This window comes from Sturnus vulgaris, chromosome 5 (assembly GCF_052056855.1).
Source record: "Sturnus vulgaris isolate bStuVul1 chromosome 5, bStuVul1.hap1, whole genome shotgun sequence".
In the NCBI taxonomy this organism is placed as follows: domain Eukaryota; kingdom Metazoa; phylum Chordata; class Aves; order Passeriformes; family Sturnidae; genus Sturnus; species Sturnus vulgaris.
The window spans coordinates 13,915,522-13,936,777 of NC_142247.1; the positions used below are offsets into that span (position 1 = coordinate 13,915,522).

General features: G+C 40.8%; 1 protein-coding gene across 20 annotated transcripts in view; it reads right to left on the minus strand.

Annotated features, from left to right (window-relative positions):
* Positions 1-21,256, minus strand: part of SOX5 (SRY-box transcription factor 5) — a 614,147-nt gene that overhangs the window by 152,218 nt on the left and 440,673 nt on the right. For 19 of the 20 annotated variants that reach the window (XM_088164910.1, XM_088164917.1, XM_088164914.1 and 16 more), the window contains one exon: positions 7,102-7,188. The exons of the other annotated variant lie outside the window; for it this stretch is intronic. In XM_088164910.1, coding sequence (XP_088021036.1) covers positions 7,102-7,188 — 87 coding nt within the window. The remainder of the gene's footprint in view (positions 1-7,101; positions 7,189-21,256) is intronic. 20 annotated transcript variants of the gene reach the window in all.

Here is a 21,256-nt window from a genome sequence, read left to right on the forward strand (position 1 = left end):
TTCTTCTGCTTTAAAGCAAACTAATCTGTGTCATGCTCTCCCTAAATAAAAAAGTAAAAATCTATTTATAACATAAATTTAAAGAGGAGTATTCTCATTCATGCTGCTGACATCACCTGAAGTCACATACGTGAGGCAATGGGGAGCTGAAGTTTCCTTCAGGAAAAGTAGTCTGATTAACAGATCTAACTGGCTGAGGTAAGTTCGTCTTCTTAATATCTTCTTTCCTCTGTTTTTGAGCAGTAATGTGAAATGTTTATGGCTAAGGAATGAGATTGTACTTCGAATTATGTACTTGCTGGGATGTGCTGGTGGGTGGATGTGGGTCTATGCTTGTAAACATGTGCCAACTCTCCTAATGCTTCCCTAATCAATACTTCAGAGAATGCTTTATTATGGACTAGAACATAGCTTCTCAGGCCACTAAATCCTGGAGGTGTCAGGACAAAAACATCTGAAAACTGGCATTTTTCATTAAGTATTTAAGCCAACTTTGCTACACAATGACTGCCACCTTACAACCACAATGACTGCCATCTTATCCACCTTCCTAAATTAAATTATTTCATCTTATTGATAGGGCGAGTCAGCATAGTAAATTAAAACTTTCTGACTGCTTTTTACTTGGCAAGCCACAGCCACCCGAAAAAAAAACAAGGAAAGAAAAATGGACACTTCAAACTGATTTGTCTGTACCTACAGATTTATGTAATGAATCCTCTCTGTTTGACAAGTAAAAAATCTGCTTTAGAACAGCGAGATATAACGAAGGTATTTATTTCAGCAGATGGACATTCCTAATCTTTTATGCTTGAGTGCAAGGTGAAGAATGAATAAAACCAAATTATGACCAATTACCCTCTTTTGCCATTACTATCCTCAAGAACTCATATTCTGTGGGGAAAAAAAAACCTCAGCTGTCTGCTCTGTAACAAACCAGCACTTTGCTGTTTCACAACGCTGGAAAGTGGCTGTCACTGAGTACTCTTCATTTGCTGTCAGAAAAAAGTTTTGGTACAGTAGACTACAAACAAAGCTTGGCATTCAACCAGGTTAGCAACTTATCGTCAAGGTTACAAAAGGAATAGACAGCATTTGTATTGAGATTATTTCTCAGAGGTTATTCATTGTTTTACTGTCTAGACAACAAGTTAGAACTAGGCTATGAAAATATCATTTGCTGCTGGAATTTTATGCAGCAGCAGGAAAAAGAGTAAAAATGTGTGTGTGTGTGTGTGTGTGTGTGTGTGTGTATTTGCTTTGTTTTGTTAAACTGGCACTTGTAGCTCACCGATATTCAGCTCTATCAGCACATCTTTCAAGTAATATTAGTTCCATGAAGCACAGCTTTAGGGCCCTTTTGTCAACAAACTTACTAGAGTGGTTTGGCCCCCATATGTTCAAATTCATTGGCATTTGCTACCTTAATTAGTTCGATTTTATTCTATTATCTCTATCAATAATCACATCTTAAAAATAAAATTAGAATCTGACTTTTTGTGATCAAATTAAGTACCTTTATGTACAAAAATCTGAAAGAACCTGAATTAGCTGCTTTGCCATAAAATAACATTTTTAGATGCTTTAAAAAAGATTCCTCCAATCCTCCCTTCCACATATACAACCCTAAACTAACCTCTCATTCTAGCAGCTCCATCTAGTCACAATCTCTGCTCCAGGCTTTCTTTTGGCCTGAAGAAGTTCTGCGTTGGTGTGGCCCAGCTAGTACTGGCTACTTCTCTGCAGCCTGAGAGTACCACACTGCATTGTGATCAACCTCCATGATTTTGGCAGCTGTCAAATTTCCTCTTGAAACTTAGGATTCCCTGAGTGCAACTGGACAGGTTCCCATGCACCCCAGCACTTCTGGAATCTTTACAAAGGACCAAAGCTCAGTTTGCAATTTGCTACTATTAACCCCCACAAAAAAGTAAACACAAAGAAGATACCACGTAGGTTGCAACAATTACTGAATTTATCGCAGTTAAAAGCTGACAATCCAACATATCTTACCTCCTTCACTTATGACTCTCACTGTCCTCTTGCCACTCCACTTACTACCCACAAAAAAATAATACAAAACATCCACAGCTGACACAAGTTGGCAAACATTTTTGAACCACTAATTTGCAAATGCAAAATTTACACAGCTCCTAAGAAAGCATGCAGCTTTCACACATCTCCTGGGGATCTGTGCTGTATTAGTCAAAGGTTTAAACCCAGTGTATTCCCCACGAATAATCTTTCTCTCTTTACCCCTCCTTCTTCCTGTCCACATCTAAATGCAGAATCCTCATCTTCCTTGTCTTTAGTTTACAGATTATGCGATCCAAAGTGTCACTCACTGGATTACTGCACATAACCTGAGCACTACCCAAAGCTTACTTGTCTTCAACTTGTCCAGCATTACTTAAATGGAATTATCCGTCACAATCCATATACCGAATCTGCATAGCTCACTTATCTCAAGATTCTGTGTGTCACCTACCAGATTATCCATTTTAATCCATACATTGAATCTACATAACATATGTCTTTAATTCATGGGCTCTGATGGGCTATAGTATCGCTGAATGGATTATTTCTCTTTATCCATTATTGGCAGTCCTAAAACCGTTCACTGCATACTCTCTCATGCCCCATCTTCTGAGCATGTGAGCAAAATCAGAGTCTTCAGCAAACACAGCTCTATCTCTCATCAAACACAGCCTGACACAGTACCTGCACTGATACTTCATGCAATTTGGAACCCAGTTTCTCACGAAAAACAAATGTCTGTGTTATCGTAAATTGAAGATTGGGATTGGTAGGCTAATCTCTCTTTCAATTACATCCATAAATCTGTGGTTACTCCAATACAGTCTCCGGAGTCACCTGGATTTAAGTGGACACAATGAAAAGCTGATTTTAACCTAACAACAATCTCTTTCACAGTGAGTTCAGAAAACACTTCACCTGAGTTGTTTACAAACTAACCTGCACAATAGAAAAGGTTTTTCAAACAACAAAAATATATCAGATTCAGACTTGCCCAGTCTTTCTTGAGAGATTTGGGCACAATCACTGTTAACAATGCCTTCAACAGAAAACCAACCCAGAAGGATTGGAAACAAAAGTCTGATTAGCCTTTTGTTCCATACACCTATTCAGAATTAGCTAAGTGGGGAACACATAAAATACGCATTATTATGTCTTGACAAGTTTCAACAGAGAGATGGACAAGATTAGCAGCAAGGCTTTGTGCACACCAAGAAAGTTTTGGGAAGAGTTCTCATCGTGGTTAAAGCTGCCTCACTCACCCCAGTGTGAGCAAGGCTGAACAAACCTTGATGAACCTGAGGGGCCAGCACAGCTCCCAAGGCCCAGCACCAGTGAAAGAGAACCTTCATGTTAATTTCATATATATGTATATACGAATTATCACTGATATTTAAGAAATAAATATAATTTTTTATACCTTTTCCTAGTAACAGTGGAGGATAGCACCTACTTTCCCGCTGCAATGCACAGCCAACGAGGAAGTTACACTGACAGCAGAAAAGGGGGATGATTTTCCTTCCTGTAGACAATCAGTTTGAGACCTGAAGATCTCTCTGCTCCACTGAATCCAATAAACTGCATTATCCATGAATAATCCAGAGGCCTTCTGAGCCCTGGTTTTAATATGATGGATATAAGTAAGTTTGAACAGGCTTTAACCAAGTCAATATAGTTTTACAGCTTCACTTTAAAATACTTCAATTTAACAGCATGTTTTGTACGTTTTGCTATATAGTGACTAGTTCTGAGCACAGTAAAAATTCCACAGATATCAAAACAGAATTTCTTAAGAAATCTCTAGTGCCAAACTTGTAATTTAGCCTCAGACTATTTCTCTGAACAAACACAGGTATTGGAGTTACAATTTCTACAGACATGAAAGGTTCTAGATTTTGCCTTGTTTTAAGAGTATTCCCTCGCAGTACCTTTCAGTCAGGCTGTGGAATAAAACAATACATTTCCTTTTCAATTAGTAACTGGATATATACAGATCCTTCTAATTGTCATCTTGAAGTTTGCAGCTGGCTCTCTGCAGATACTCAGTAATGGTTCTTCTGTTTTACAGGCATGCAGATGAAGAAATGGGGGTTCAAAGTAGCAGCCAAAGGTAACAAAGCAACCAAGAGAAACTGAATACAAAACATATAGTTTTGTAGGGAGTCTGTCACTTCCATCCATTCACCAAATTCCCTATCGTTAATAAAATATTACCGCTTTATAACTTAAATCATGCTAATAGAAAATAAAATTTTCCTCTACATCTCTCTTTCTTTTAATCTCTCCCAGAGAATAAAACTCAATGGCAATAACACAGGCTTGGGCATTAACAATATGTAGCCTAGTGCTGAGACTTTCGCACATGATGTACTAAAACTCCCCCAGACCTAATGAAAAACACAATGAAATTTTGAACAGTTAAATGGAAAAAACTATTCAGTGCATAAGACAGTTGGGCAGTACAGTTCCTAGTGCTGTCCACATTCCAGGGTGTATTAATAATAAGACAGTACTTAGGTGGGGGTTTCCAAATATCACTAATAGAGAAATGAGGGGCGGAAAAAACACAGCTGCCAGGCCAAATAAAGAGAAAGAAGTTAATTAAAAAAACACAACTGGAAAACTTCATAACTACAGAATGACAAAATCGTTTTGTAGCATAATATATGTGTGTTTGTACACGTGTATGTGGGTATAGAGCAGCTCAACTTGCACACCTTTCCTGCTGCCTCACTAAATATAGCAGCAATACAGCTGAGCCATTGTTTGTTGGCTGCTCACGGCTGATGGTGCCATGAAAATCACATTCCTGGGCACTAAATAATCAGCCTGCCTGACCCCCCAAGAATCTGTAAGTCAAATTCATTTACCCCCAGAGGGCAATGCTCTATTGTATCCTCCCTCCTTTCTAGCCACCTAGGAACAATGGACAATAATTGCAACTGTCACGGCAGTCAGTAGGAAAAATAAACCAGTGCCTGTTTTCACAGCTTACTGCCAAACTTGATCCAAACACCTAATAACCATGCCCCCAACCACAGAACCACAGTTCCACTAAAAAGCCTCAGACGTGAGGCTTTTGAACAGAGCTACAGAACAATAACTCGACTTGTGTTCAAAATATAAAGCTAAAAACCAAAAATTAAAGCAAAGAAAAGTCTTCTTTGAGGCTGTGCTGTTGCTCCCCATCCTTTCCCCCAGGCACGACTGAAAGGACTGTTGAATTTCTCTCATGGTAGCATATAGCTGGCTGCTGCTGCTTTCAAGTTTATCTTGTGAAAGGGAAAAAGAGGAAGGGAGAAAAAAGATTGCCCTCCAAAAGAACAAGATCATAGGCACTGGGAACAGACCACCTTCTCAGTGCACAGCACTCTTCAGAGCAGCTCTACAGAGCCCAAAGGCACTGGAGAATCACTGGAAGTCCTTCTAAAGGCTCCAGAGTGTCAAGAGTTAAAGAGGCTCCATACAGTGTGCAAAATCTGCTGAAATACATACCCAAAAGTGGGTATGAAAGATGTCTCCTCATACTTTGTCCCTGAAACGTCTTAAAGATTCATCAGTTCATGGCAAAGGATGAAGTAACTTTGAAACAACGTGCTCTTAGAACCCACAACTCCCAGGTAAGTCCAATGGCTGCCCTTCCTCCTTATGACCTGCTGCTTTACACACATGGAGCAGGAATGAAGAACACAGGGTTTGGCCCTCCGTAGTAATCATCATCATCATCACAACAAAAACATCTCAGCCTACTGGGGGCTGGAGCACTATATTCTGTTATAAAGTAATTCTACATATGTAATGAATATTTATTTTTGAATTACAGCCTCCTAGGGAGAAGCCTGGGGAAACAAGTGGCATATTTTCCTATTTGGGTACATCAATGGAATAGCACAAACTTATGCTGGTGGCTTATTGGCAACAGGCTGGAAGGCCCAGATAATTTAAAAAACTCTTTATTCGCATATGAAGCAACCCATTAACCTGTGAGAGCATGTCGTATTGTATGCTTTACTGAATACTGCCAACCTCTTGTGCATACGGTCCTTAAACCTGTCAGGCACAAGGTTTGGGAGCCTGCCTGAGTGAGGATCTCTAGATCAGGGACAACTTTACTAACTAAACATACCAAAAATAATGGAGAGAAACTAAATCCAGTTTATAAACACAAGAGAGGGGTTTAATTTTAATTTCATTCTACTTTCACATTTCCTAAACAACATTGGCTTGGATTTTGCTACTCCAGATGTACACTGATATAAATGGGAGAAGCATCAGAGTCGCTGTTTCTTCTCAGAGTGATAATGGCTGCTCTGAAAACTTACAATTTTTGACATGTGTATTTTGAGTGAGTTTCTCATCATAAGCACTGCAGAGGAATTATAAAAATATCAAATTACATGAAAACAAACAACCACAGGTTCCCTAAAATGACCTCAGATATATAAAATGGGGAAATATCTTGGCAAAGCAGAAACTACTGTTGCTGGAGAGTGGTCAAATTCTGTCATTTTCCTTCTGGAGTACGGTTTTAAAAGAACATGCTTTAGTGCACAGATGTTGTACGCTGTCTTTTAAAATCTGCACTGGCTAATTTCAGTACCTAGAGGTATCATTACACAAACTTTGCCCTTTTTATTTTTCCCTACATGGAAAAAGAATTAAAAAAAAAAAAAAAAAAAGTAAAGATAAAAATCTGCATCATCAAAATCTGTCCAAACATAAACAAGGAATTCAGATCACCCTCAAATTTCAAAAACTGAGGTCTGCTATACTCTGATACCACATATGTCTGATATGACTTTTTTTTTCCCAATCCAGCAATAAGATGTGTTCCTTTATAACAGAGAACAATATATGCAACAAAAGCTTAATGTAAATTCATTCACTTAGGGCAATATACCATTTCACTGATTTATATTATCACAGATGGGAGTGCATACATTTCATTTAAACCCCAAATTACCATGTTTGAAGGGGAGGGGAAGAGGAGAAGACAAAGTTCCACAAAGCCAGTAGTATCTGTATATTCATTCTTAATTTCCTTTAGCAGAGAAACAGCGTTACCTTTTATTTCTCCAAAGTTCCCTGATCCCATGGCAAGAAGCTTGTCTTTCCAGTCCTTTGATAGTAGCTTTTCAATACTGGGAGTTTCTGAGTGAAGGGGGGGAAAAAAAACGTAAGCAAATCAACATGACTGTCTCGACAATAGAACTCATTAAAAGTCTATCTGCTAAAAATAAGGCCAACCCTATTCTGGGCCCCAGTTCATAATGACTTCATCAACAAACTGATAAGAGGGGAGGGAAGAGAGAAAAAAAAAAAAGGGGGGGGGAAAAGAAAAAAAATGAATGTGTTTTGTCACCTGCTGTTTCAAAACCATTAGCTTTTTCCTCTAGTGGAACAAAGCTCCGGTAATTCTTTATTACAATGGGCACATATAAACCTGCAGTTCATTGTTTTTCAATTTGGTGAACAAGTTACTGCCTATAATAGATGCCTGTCAGTTTCTGAGTGTTAGTCTGCAGTCAAAAAATAATTATGTTGATAAAATGCGGAGTAAAGAGAGAGAGAGAGAGAGAAAGAGAGAGAGAAGCAAAGAATTAGCTCCTAAATCTGCTACATGTAATTATATCCCTCTGAGTCTTTACAATTACATCCACTTTATAATGTGTGTTTAAACATCGTGTGGTGGTAAGCACACTGTGGAAAGATTTTCTGGTAACACACGCATTATAAATAATAATAAAAAGTTGGGGTATGGAGAAAAGCTTTAAAAGACTGCAAAATCCAGAGGGAGAAAAGGCATTGCTTAGAATGGAAACCCATTATTTGCTCATTTCAGATTCTATCACTTCCTTTAAAAATAAAATAAAATAAAATATATTTGTTCAGTATTTTCAGGAAAAATGCAGTGAGGGTGTGGATGGGTCTGATATTTATGTCTGCAACTCTTGTGTTCTGACCTCTTTTTGTGTAGAATTTTAATGCATAAGTAAATATAAATGCTAATAAAATTCAGAGAACATTAAACTCAATTCCAAACAATGTAATTGTATATTCTTGTCAGCATTTAGATGGGTACACAATTACAATAGCTTTCAATCCCACGATTAGCGCTGCATTCAGTTAGAAAATGGAGTGTACTAAAAGATAAGTGTCCCAGTATGTGCCATCTAAATAACAATACCCACACTTATTATCTGGATCTAAGACATATACTGCTATTCTCCACATTCGTGTTTATGTGTATTTGTATTTGTTCAGGCATTTGTTTACCCCCTACCAGGAGCATAAAGGGAGTACATGTTAACTTATCAAAGGGACCGTCTGGCCTAGAGACCATACAATTATTAGCAACTGGTTAACTTTCCCCACAGTAAAAACCATTATGAGCAACCTTCATTATCTCGTTTGGCTAATTCCACCTCCTTTCTTAAGCCCCAACTCGGAGCTCGGAGGCGTTGCGGTTCCTCGGGGCGGCTCTGCCGGCTGCGCTCTCCCCGCCAAGCCCCCGCCGCTCCCGGGGGGCTGAGCGAGCCCGGGCTCCCTTAAACCCGCAGGGCGGTATTAATGCACAGGGAACTACAGTGCCACGGGCACAGGGATGCTCTCCTGCATCTCACCTCACCCGCACGGCTGCGCGCACACAGACAGCAGCACAGACACCCGAGCCGGGCGCAGCCCCACGCTCGCTTCTCGCCGGGAGAGCAGCGATAACTTGCGGATGCCACCGACAGCACAGGAGGGTGTTCAGTTCCGGAACATTTTTGTTCACGTTGCGGCACCCCGATCTCGTCCTGTGCACCCGCGGGCGCTCCCTGTGCTGATTCCCGGGCTTGCCCGAGTGAGATTTCTCTGCTAGGATCTCTAAAGGTCATCTCTAAATCTCATCAAGTCCTAGGGGCGCGGGCGGGAGAAGCTGCCGCGCACAGCTCGCTCCGTGCCGGGGCTGCTCAGCCGGAGGCGCCGCCGGGCTCCGGGCACTTGCGCAGCCACTGATGGAGTCCGTCCGTCCCTTCGAAGCACCCACGAAGGAAACAATTTCCCACAACGTGAATAGGTCAGATAAACACTGCCCATTTTCCTTGATTCTTTTTAATTTTTTTTTTTAATTATTATTCCTCCGTGCCCTTCTGAAAACTCCGGAACAGCGTGTAAACAGGCCGGAGCAAACGCGGCATTTGCGGCGGAGAGCTGTCAGTCATTAAAAGCCAACAAACCTTTGCAAAGCAGGAATGCGGCAATAGGGATCCATTGTGAGCTGACAATGGGCTCAAGAGCCTCCAGGCACCAAAAGCAGCCCGCCTTACTTTTAAGTCCATTGCCAGCAAAGTCCACGACAAAGCTTTTCCCCCGCGGCTAGACAAAATATTCGCCGTGGTACGCTCGTAAAGAAACACAAGTCTCCTGTCTAAGTTGCCGCCTTAAAGCTACAGTAGCCGCTCGCCGGGGCTGCCAGGGCCCCGCCGCGCTGGCCGCCGGCCGCTGCCTGCCACGGGCATCCCTGTTTGCCTGAATCCCTGCTTGCCTCCCCTGCTTCCCTGCTCGCCGGCCCCCGCAGCCGCTCGGGGAGGGGGCCGGGCCGGTGCCGGTGTCACTTTGCCGGGAGAGTTGGAGCTCTGCCGGTGCAAGCCCGAGCGCCGGAGTCCCCGCCGGAGGGCTCGTGTTACATCCCAGCAAGCCGAGCCCGCCGGTGATGCCGGCAGAGCCCCGGACAAATCGGGGGGGAGTAATGAATGCGGTGGACGGCCATGTATCAATGACTGAATTTCTGCGAGAACGGTAAAGATCTCAGTAGGAAATCATGATTAGAGATGTGAAAGGCCAAATGGCAAAATCCCAATAGTAACAATGCATCTGTTCATTAATGTGTGAATATGAGTAATATGAAAATTTAACACAATTATAAGCCCCCTCAGCAATCCTGATGGCATAAAATAGATTGTGGTGATCTAATCAGTGCTTCCCTTGTTGAAATACTGTATGTTAACTATTCAAGATAACATTATATAGATTTTTTTTCCTTTAAAAACCTCCAAGCAGTCATATTAAATTGATGTCCTAACTTAGTCTTAAACCCCTCTTGATTTAACTGCCATTTTTACATAAGGCGCTTCAACACAATTTTGACACAGAATCAACAAATAATCATCCTTCTGCTAATACTTAAAAAGAACTTTAATTCCTAAAGACAATAGCTTCCCCACCCCTACTGATTTATGGAGTTAAAGAGCTAGGTTAGATTACAGCTTGTTTAATTCTATTATATACCATGTTAACATATTGTACTTACATAAAATATGCTATTCATATACTCAGCCTATCACATTTCAGTAACTGCTTGTGAAATACCTTATGCACCATATCTTGGAAAGAAACATTTATTATGTCATTTATGTACCCCATTAAAAAAAGATTTGAAATTTACACGTTAAATAAAAATAACTGTTTAAAAGGTTATGATAGTTGAGGCTCCACGAATTATACATGAACAAAGTCATCCTTTGTTCAGCTTTTTTTAGACTTCATTGGGAAGATGCTGCTCTCAAATTAAGAGAAGAAATAAATGCTTACTCTTGTTTGCAAGGCAGGCATTCTCTGGATTCATTGGAAAGTCAGTAAAACTTTTAATGCTTGCACACATAATGTGCAGCTTGAAACTGGGAAAGGTGGTCTGCATACAGGAACTACTATTCCTGATTCCTGATCCCTACTCCAATCGTTTCTCTCCTCTTTGATTCCCCAAAATCATGCTTTCTACATGCAAAATCTGAGCTATATTGTGACAGATTTTGGATACGCATCAGGACAGCAATGTATATAACAATAATCTGTCTTTCCAAAATCTACATATGGTGTTCTGAGTATGGCCATGATTTATAATGCTTCCTAATTCAACCTTCAAGAAGAACCCAGAATTACCCCCTTTCCTTCTTCCAAGCCCCACCTGAGCTAAGAATCCCCCCCCATTACCTATTTGCAGTGTAGGTCCTATGGCACATAGTAAACCAATCCCAAGTCACAGCACAGTATGAATGTATCTACAAGACTTGCTCACAGGTTGTTTATGAACAGTAATTCATTACTGTTTGGGAAACATTTTTGTTCCAGACACACTATGAGATGTGTTACATGTTGTTGCAGAAGAGGATTATGGATAGGGCACCACAGAGAAGGATTGAGATGGAAAGAAGAACAGGAATCATTAACTAAACATTGACCAAGAGGTGCCTGACTAAATCAAGAGATACAATTTAATCAATACAAAAATGATTTCCGCTGCCTGTATTCAACACATTTATCAGTCATTAGCTCTTTCTAGAGATATTTATGGCACATTTTGTTTTTCTTCTTTCACCCCTGCCTCTGTTGCTTACATATGCTTCTCCGCATCACTGCATATGGCAGTGCCCACTGGCGAATGCCTCCTCCTGTGCCAGCAGCTCCCTGGCTCCTCGGTGCCCCCTGGTCCCGCCACTCTCCCTCTGTGCCAAGCACCATCCAGACTGACTCCCTCATCCACAACAATGAGTCTTGGAGACTGATGCCAGCAGCCAGTAATTCTCACACAGGCCTTTAGCACATGGAATGAAACCACTTTCCTTGGAGTTGTGGAGAGTCCCACGTTCACTGCTCTGATCTGCATGTATGGATGCATCTGTACGTCCACTGAATTGCTCTTACACTACTGGAAAGCAAATAATCTCAGTAAATTAACATTAAACGGCTTTTTAATCTGATTTTTGGTATGCTAACAAGCATGTCACTGTCCCTCTACTCCTGCATTTGATATTTAAATACAGTTTCACTGACTTATTTGCTTAATAGCCCTAAAGTTTTCACACTGGGAAAGGAGTGGTTTGTTTCCAGGAAATGGACAAGGCTTCAAAGCCATAGTAAGAGAGAGGCACAATTTTTATCACTGTCTGCTAGACTTCTATTGAAGTCTACTTCCTGAAGTTCATTCTTTTTTGAGCATTGTAACTCTCCTTTGGGAGCAGACCTAGTCCTACTCTCAAGTCAGCGGCAGCACAGATTCACATGTACCTGGACCTGCCTCAGCAGCCTTCCAAAAACAGTCCCACAGCATAGCATTCCCTTCAGGCCTACCCTCTCCAGTAGCTCTTTTCAACCCATGCTCCAGGGTCACAGTCCTAGAAATCCACTTACACAAGCTTAGAATGGTGTTTGGTGCCAAATCTGTATTACCTCTCTCTGCTCCTGCTGATTATTTACTGAAAGCAAACTTTGGTCTCATGCCTGCTTCCAGAGAAATGCATGCAATTCCAACATGCTGTAACAAGGTGAGGAACAGGGGATCTCCACATGAGGCATGTCCAAAAGAATCATATTTGAAGAAGAAATGGGAGAGAAAGCTCTGATGTTATAGAGAGACAACTATGATTGAAGAGTAGGAGGCTGATGTAAGTTGACTACAAGTTAAGAGGAAAAAGTGTAAGTCCTGGAGTCTTCCATTTGCATGTTGTCTGGATGTCCAAGGATGAGTGCCCTCCCAAGGAGATGCCCAAAGGGCTCCCTCTTCTGTAACTACAGTGAACAGATCCTGCCTTGGGCTGAGAGAGAGATAATTCTTAGAAAAAAGTAAAAGAAAGATGTCTGGCCTTGGCAAGGATGATGACATGAAGTGTAGCAAGAACAGAGAAAAGCCAAGAGTTGCTCAATGCCCAGCCAGACCACTGAACATTTCCTGCCAACACATATTATTCCTAGAGGAAGGAGTATTTGGTTGGCACAAAATGTCATGAATGAACTTCAACATTGCCTGATACACCTTCCTCGTCTGGCAAGCACCTTCCTTTGTATTAAGAAAGCACTGGCAAACACTGAGCTGGCACTCATTATTCACCTTTGTCTTCTGCTATGGTCATAAATATGTTCCACCTGTCAGTCAGAGCTCCACTCAGTGCTCCTACAACCCCCACCTATCAGCATGCCACTCCATTGGCACTCTGTTCTCTGTTCATGTACCACAAGAAACCCTCCCTGGTCTAAATCAGGAAACAAGATTAAGGGCAGATTTCCACTATTCTTTTAAAAGAGCAGAGAAACACGTAGAGAGAAGAAATTTCTCTTTTTAAGCCCTTAATTTTTATTAAGAAGCTGTTACCTATACAAAATCAGAAACAATTTTCATAGCAAGGAAAATAAAGCAACAATTATGAAGAAATGGTTAGTATCAGCAGGTTACATAGACATGCAGCATCTGCATACACATATGGTTCTCCATCAACAGAATCATGCTTTGAGGGAACTACTTGCAGCTAGGCAAGACACTATGAATCATGAGCAGGCACAACACAGAATGTATTTAAATTTGGAAATCAAAGACCACAAAACATACATTTTTCTTTTGCCTTCCAGGAAGTACTGCAATTTTTCACCAGTCTAAAAGCAGTTTAAACTTTTGGAGCAGACACTAGGAAACACCTCTATAAATGTAAATATTGTTCAAATGTAGGACATGGTTGCTCAGGCGTGATAAGCAAAAATGTGGTGCTGAGTACAATACTACCTAGGGCTTTTCTGACTGGACAGAAAATGGTGTGCTGTTGGGTTCTGTGGGTTTGGGAGTTTTTTTATACACAAAATATTTTTCACTCTTTGGGCACAAACTCACAGAGCTGAACCAAATATTCAAGTTACAATATTAGGAAGCTGTGGTGCACTGGCCAGCACATCACAGTATGACTCCTACTGCACCACTCCATCACAACCACTGTGCAGAAAACAGCTGGGCTACATATGTCCATGGGTAGCTTCCAAGCCTACTAAAAAGCTCCCTTCTCTGGCAGAGATAACCAGCCTTCCTACTCATGGAATCTCTAGTCCCATCCTGGCCACATGTTAGCTCACACAGCTTTTCATTTCAGAGAACAAAATCAACTTCTGTATCCACAGATGACCATAGTCACCTGCGGTGCACAATGACATCAGGTTACTATTGCATTCTTGTTGTATGTAGTGCCTAATTTCGTGTATGCTCAAAAATACAACACTTGTTTCCAAGTTGTTTGCTCTCTTTTGCAATACCCATCATGCTGCTTAAATGAAGTATATGCTGTATGAATGGCAAGATATTTATTGTAATTTCTGGTAAAAGAACACTGCCTTTTGTGTTTTAAAAAATAATTCACATAGCCAGAAAAGGTTCCATAGCACCACAAATAAATTATTTAAGATTTTAATACCCAAATCAAGAATCTGTGAATACCAACAGAAACATGATTCTACTCTACCCACAAATATACAAAGCAATTATTTTCTCAACTGCTCACCAGTGCCTATTGCTAGGCTCATAAGAAAGGTACCTAAAAACATGGGGATGTTTATTAGGAAGAAAAGGTTAGAACAGCCTTCAGATACAATAAACTACAAGTTGTTGAACTAATTATCCCTTTGGATGTATGCAAGGAGCCTGAAAACCACAGCACAAGGCAGGAACACCTAGCTAGGCAGGACAGGGGAAGAGCAGAGGACTTCTTAAGCTAGATTCGAGCCCAAAACCAGCATCTCAGTCAATGACACCCTCAGGAATAGCCAGGCTGTTGTCTGAAGATTTTATAGTCCCCATCACCTGAATGTACTGGCAGTTGCTCCGTTACCTGTGTGTTTTTCAGGCTCTTTTGTTTCACTGACCCACTCCAGGAGCAGTGTCACACTCCACACAGGAGAGGAGCAATGCAAAGACATCACACCAGCCCTTCAGCCTCCCAGCACAAGAGCTGATGTTCATTTGGGGGTTACACAGGCCACAGCCAAGATTTTCTCAGCTTCCATCCTCTACTGGTATACAGCCTCAGGACAGCCTGCTTCCAGAGTGTGAAAACTTCAGGTGTTTGTCAAAAACTCTCCTGGACTGACAGGGAGATGCCCACAAAGCCCATCTGAGGCCTAAACACCTAAGAAAACTCTCTTTCACGAGCACATTCCCGAGCCAGGGAACAAGCCTGCATTCCTGCTCTCACCTCAGAACAGGGAATTGCAGCTCTATCTCTGTTATGTCTAACATGCGAACTTGTAGAGTATATACTCCATTGCCTCATCGACCTTAGTGACAACAGACCCCATCAAGGGTACAAAGTGTAGGCTAATAACCCTCCAAAGCACAGGGCTGTAAGCTGCTGTAGGATAATTGCCACCCCTTCCACTGCTGAGGGCATGGAAATCATATTTGTGTGCCAGGGCAGCTGGTGTTTGCTCGACTGGCACCTCCATTAATCTGGCCTTCACATCAAGCCTGGAGCCACTGCTGGTTGCCTCAGATTTATACAGAGGTGGGGCTGCATTACTTGAGGGACAGCCCCAAATTATTCTGAAAAAACGACGGGAACAGTGCAGTTTGTAGTCACTGCTCAGTTACCCTCCATTTAAATATCTGTCCTTAAAATACACAGTAGGAGATGGCTGGTTCAAGAATGGATCCAATCTGCCCTTCCCATTTCCACAGCAGAGCAGTGGTGCCCCCCAGAGAAGGGCAGTAGGACAATATATCTTTCATCACTGAAATTTGTTGGGATTCAGTGCTTTGGATCCCCAAAGGTGTTCAGGAGCATAAACCCCATTCTGGAAAGGAATTAGGGTCTGGCTGCCTTTGGAGATCCAGGCCATGGAGTTGGCCCAAATAATACATTCTGCCAAACGAGGTGTTTCACTGGCACAGGTGTTGCTGGAACATCTTTTTCAGCACACACAATATTTAGGATGATTCCAGCTCCCTGCTAGCACCATCTTCTTCACTCCTAATTAAATTAACACGTAAGAATGAAGAAAGTTTTTGAACCTTATCAAACTTTAAATAAAACAAAAGTTGAATTTTTAAATGTGCTCAGTACTTTCCTGATGTACAAAAAATAAATACATGAAATAGAGTAACTCACTTTCAAACACCTGAGCAGCAACCCCTTCCTTTTTAATTTAAGAACTTCAACCAGTAGGAATCCTTATAAAAAGAAGGGCAAGAGTGAAATTAAAAAACCCTCTCCTACACATGAAAAAAAATAAAAAAATCTGTCTTATTCTGTGTTCTTCAGCTTTCTAATGCCCCTTTAATTCCCGGAATCTCTAAATGAAAGAAGGAATTGATTTTCTCAGGAGTGGTCCACCCAGCAAAAAAAACGTGTGTCAGATGACAGAAGGAGGTAGTATTCTGAGCTTCACTGAAATTCTGAAACCACAAAGATATTTTAATATGTCCAGAGACTATTTCAAGAGCAAAAGCATAAAAACAGGACACCTAGAATTAAATAACATTAAATTTCACTTCAGTTTTGTTTTACTGTCTCAGTTGGAACAGAAATACTCCACCAGAATACATATTCCTCTGAAATACATTTTTGTATTAATGCTACCAACAGAGCCAGTTTCTAATTAAAGGGCCATAATATCTCTCTAGTATTAATGGAGGGCTATGTTTTTGGTCTGCTAATTTTTTACATCTTCAGCACATCCTTGATAAGTAAGAGGGACTTTAAAAAGGTATTCAATGAGATGTCTACACATTAACTTTTCACAGGTATTGACACATCTTTAAGGATGTTCTAGGGAGATTCCATGGTTTATCCTTTGACCATCAAGATCTTTATGCTGATCTGTCACTTTTAAAGTAATTAAATGCTTTCTCGAACAAACCTGAAAATAAAAACCCAAGAGCCCTCAAAAATATGCAATCTAAATAACCATAAAATAAAAATTGAGAGCTATGGCGTTTGGCTAGAATTTCAGGGAAATCCTTGCAAAGCTCAACCAGCCCACTTCTGAAATCCTAAATTCAACAGCAACAAACCTTCACATACTATACTATACTACACTATAATATAGTACAGTTACTATAGCATTCTTAGCTGAACATCTCAGAGCAACTTACTTAAAAATGGAAAAAAAATTGAGTCCTGAAGTGCTGGTAATTTTCCTTAAAATGAAAAACGCGAGGATTATGTGTGATGAAGCTGAGGAGACAATTTTCTAAATAGCCCATCTTTCAGCCCTGGACACTGCCATCACTTCTCTCCCCCAAAAACCAGGCAGCTCTGGCCTCGGGAGGATGGGCTGCCAAGGGAGATGTTGATCCCTGGGGCTCCTCACCTCTCGACCTTCCTCACACAGATCGACAAAGAGTCTTATTTAGCAATGCAACAGAGCAATAAAAAGAAATAAAGGGAAAAAAGTAGGCGAAACAAGCACTCTTGTCACAAAGTTGCAACTTCCACTATTAAGGCCTGCTTGGTGCTTGGAGTTATTGTGGGTTAACTATCACTGCTTTTGGAAACAGACCCACAGAGCTCCTGGGCATTCCCTGTGCCCATCCCGGAGAGCATCAGGGTGAGGAGCTGCCAGGGGCAGAGCCCCTCTTCCGAATGGAAGCCAGGAAATATCCTGCTGCAGCTGTGCTTGTAACCAGCATAATCATCAGCTTCCACCCTCCTCCCCCACCCTGTTTTTCCTCTTCTTTTTTTTTTTTTTTTTTTTTTTTTTTTTGACAGCTGTCTTCCTATCTTCCCAACAGGTGCTATTAGGCCCTGAACAATGGCAAAGGCTTTTAAGCCACTGCTGTTGACAAGTGAAAGGGAACAACAAATGGCTCAGTAGTGCTCTTCTCCCAGGGTCACTCAACCAATGGTAATAGTTATTATTTTTATTTATTAGCTCTGTGGCACTGTCTTCCATTGTACCTCCTCCAACCTCCCCTTTCCGTGACAGCAAGGAGCTTTTTAACTTTTAATAAAAATGGGCGAGCGCTTAGCTCCTGAGCTGGCTCTTTCTGCAAAGTGCACAGCTAATGAATGTTGTCCATTTATATCTGGATAATTTATGATGTCAGCAGAGCAGAGGTGGGGAGGGCTGGATCCAGATATGGCCATTACTTACTCTGCCAAGAGTGACAACGAGAGCATGGAGAGGTGGAAGTCGGACAGAAAGAAGAGGTTCTCTCACCTTGTATTTCGGGCTTTTTTTGAGGATAATTACACAATTAGCAGATAAATATGACATTCCCTCTTTTGAGGTTGATGTAATTTTTTTTTCCTCTCCTTAGCATTTTGTTGACTGCATCATAAGCCCCTTCAGAGAATAATGGCAGGTGGAAGAAAAGTTAATTTTCCCTTAAATGAAAATGACTGCACCCATTTAAACAATTCAATCAGAAGTGTTACTGCCAGGAGAAAAAATTGTGCCAAAATGTTTTCTGAGCCTAATATATTTCTGATCCACATATATTTACTAGATGAGATTACTCAATTAATAAATGCAAGCCCCGTGTTTCCACTGTCCTTGCCATCCAGGTAAATAAGAAGGAAAATCAGGCAATTCCATGTCCGAATGAAATCAGTAAACCAGCAAGTGACCTGAAAGCACAAATACACTTGCAAGTTGAAAATGTGAAGCTAAAAACCACAAAATATTGACATATTGTGGAACTGGTTGGTTTAGAGTCATGTGTTATCAATCAAATCGAGGTAATAGTATGCACATCTTTTGATCATCTGGACCTATTCATTTAAATTACAAGTTGACATGATTGTGTAGTGAAAGGGCTACAGATTGTGGATGCACTTCCTAGAGAAAATGTGTACTATTATGATTTGAACCTAATGATACCATTGAAAGAACCAGAAAACACTCATTTGGGATGTTAATAAAACCATTAAAGGAATTTTTAAAATTTAAAACAGAAAACTGAAAAGGATATTCCCCTGAAACAACAAAAAACCCCATGCAGTAGGCCCAGATGTCTATTCTTTTTCAAAATATGACAGACTGTTTGACCACTGGAAGTGAGAATTAAAGCACATACACCTGATGCTAAATAACTACATATCCTGAATCTCTCTTGCACAATGTACATGAACACAACATCTCAATCATCCATTGCTAGATGCCAGAAAGACAGGAACAGTAATATTATTAATAATAACATTTAAAAAAAAGTTCACTCTAAATTAAAGCTTCTGAAGTGCAGGTAATTTCAGAGTAAATCAGACTACTAGTTTTGATGTAAATGATATTTGCATGAAATCATTATGTCAAATCAGGAAGAAATTATTAAGGCTAATGTCATCTTTGGACTTGCCCAAAATAATCTTTCAAGACTTGTACACAGGTTTCTCCACTGAAGGACAGCATTCTATCTGCCTTGACAACTTGTTCTGTTTGTTCTCACTTGTCTCCATTCATGGATTTTTTGACTGTTATTTTCAGCATAAATAGTGTGAGGAAATACATTGGGTTTCCTTTTGATCAAGCATTTTTCTTTCTGAGTTAGGGAATAACATCGAGATACACGGGTGGTTCAGCCATGTAACAGCTGTGACAGGTAATCCCCAAATACCCAAAGAGAAATCAGAGAAAGTCTGTTATGCAGAGCTCTTTAACATAATAGTTCTAGACAAGGGGAAAGGAAAGTCAGAAAGTAAAAGCAGAAAAGTCAAAGAGGTAAGAAGACAAGAGAGACAAAGAAAACAATGCTGAGAACAAGGAAAGAATAAGACCAAGAAAAGGGCCTCATTTGTCAAATCCAAAACGTACTTATATTACACAATGCACTGAAGGAGCAGGAGAGTCAGGGCAACTCTGCAGCCACTCCCTTGCTATTGAAAACTGTCACCAACATGGAGCCATTCCCCAGCCATCAAACTGATAACTGCAGCAGCATGGGTAAACGTGAAACAGCTGTAACAGTAACTTAGCCAACAGGACTTAGATTGAAGCATAAACCATGCCTTCAAATTACTGCCAGCACACCAAAGAGAAAATGTCTTTTTTATCATAGAGGCATCTCATACCCTTCAGCAGAACTTTCTCAGACTACTTTAGAAAACTTAAGACTTCCTTCATTCATCTTAGGATGATAAAACTTCCACTGTAAATAGTTGTCCAGATCCACAGGAAGGCTCATCTGCATTTAGGATGGCTTCATGAATCACCAAAGACCAGCAAGGTGAATGCAGGACAGGAGCAGAATACCTTCCCAAGAACTAAAGTCATTCACTGGGCAGCTCTTTACACAATGATGACAATCAAGAGGCACTACATTCTCCCTGTTAAAAAGAACACAGACCCCAGACATACAGAAAATGTTAACATTTCCTCTGATGAAGTTACTTTGGAACAAGAAACAATTCTCTCACTTCTGCATTACCAATCTCATCAGTGGCCACCTAAAATTAAAATTCTCCCTCTTTGTCCAACAAACTTGTCCATGTCACTCTGAGACCTAATCTGTTTTATTAAAAACAAGATAGGACTATGTGTAGTCATCCTTACAGATTTCTCAACTACCCATTTGAGAAGGCCTGCTGTAGTGCCTGGGCCCCAGACTTAAATTAGGAATCAACTCCTTTCTGCAATTCCAAAGCATTCACCTGTGCAGTCCTAATAACATCAGTGAAGGGGAAGCTTAAACCAAACTGAAGCAGGATGAACAAGTTCAGATGAAGAAAGAGCCACTTAGAAGAGACCACCTTCTCTGCAACGTCTGTACTTAAGGATCCTACTCATTCTTCACTTAGGTGTGGTGGTAAGAGACATCTGGGCTCAGCTGTGAATGGGCAGAAGCTGCACTTTGCTCTACCAGACAGAAATCTGGTACCAGTGACCTTCGTATTTGTGTTCTCATCTGGATTATTTCTACCTTTCATGCCACAAAAGGAAACAGGAAAATGCTCAATGGGACATCTACCTACTGAAAGAACACCCAAACCCAAACTTCCATGTATGACTGATGATCTCAAGCACTGGCTAGGTTACAACTGACTAAAGGACACATGGAATAATGCATGACCTGAGAGTTAGCTAGACAAACCTTTATGAGGAGCTGGACCCATACTCAGGAATGCAATCTTGCAAGATCTGACAGTAAAAGTGGGTGTTTTTTGGGAGTGGCAACTCCTTCAAATAAAGATCAAACCTGTAAATGAAGAGCATATTGCACAAAAAAAAGATCCATGAAAGAACCCAAAGGGCAGATCTGTGCAGGGATTTGTGCAGCTCTACTGCTGGGATTTCTGGCTCTAACTCTTTGTGTCTTTGTGAGGTAACTCTGAACATTGACTCAAACCACCTCAAAGTCCCTAAGAAAGTGAGCTAAATTTTAACGTTTGCATGGGAATCACTTCAGTCATGTAACTGCTTGTGCAGCTGTGAAAAAAATCAATCCAAGCCCAGTATCAACTGCACCTCAATTTTAACATTGAGACAGCTAATG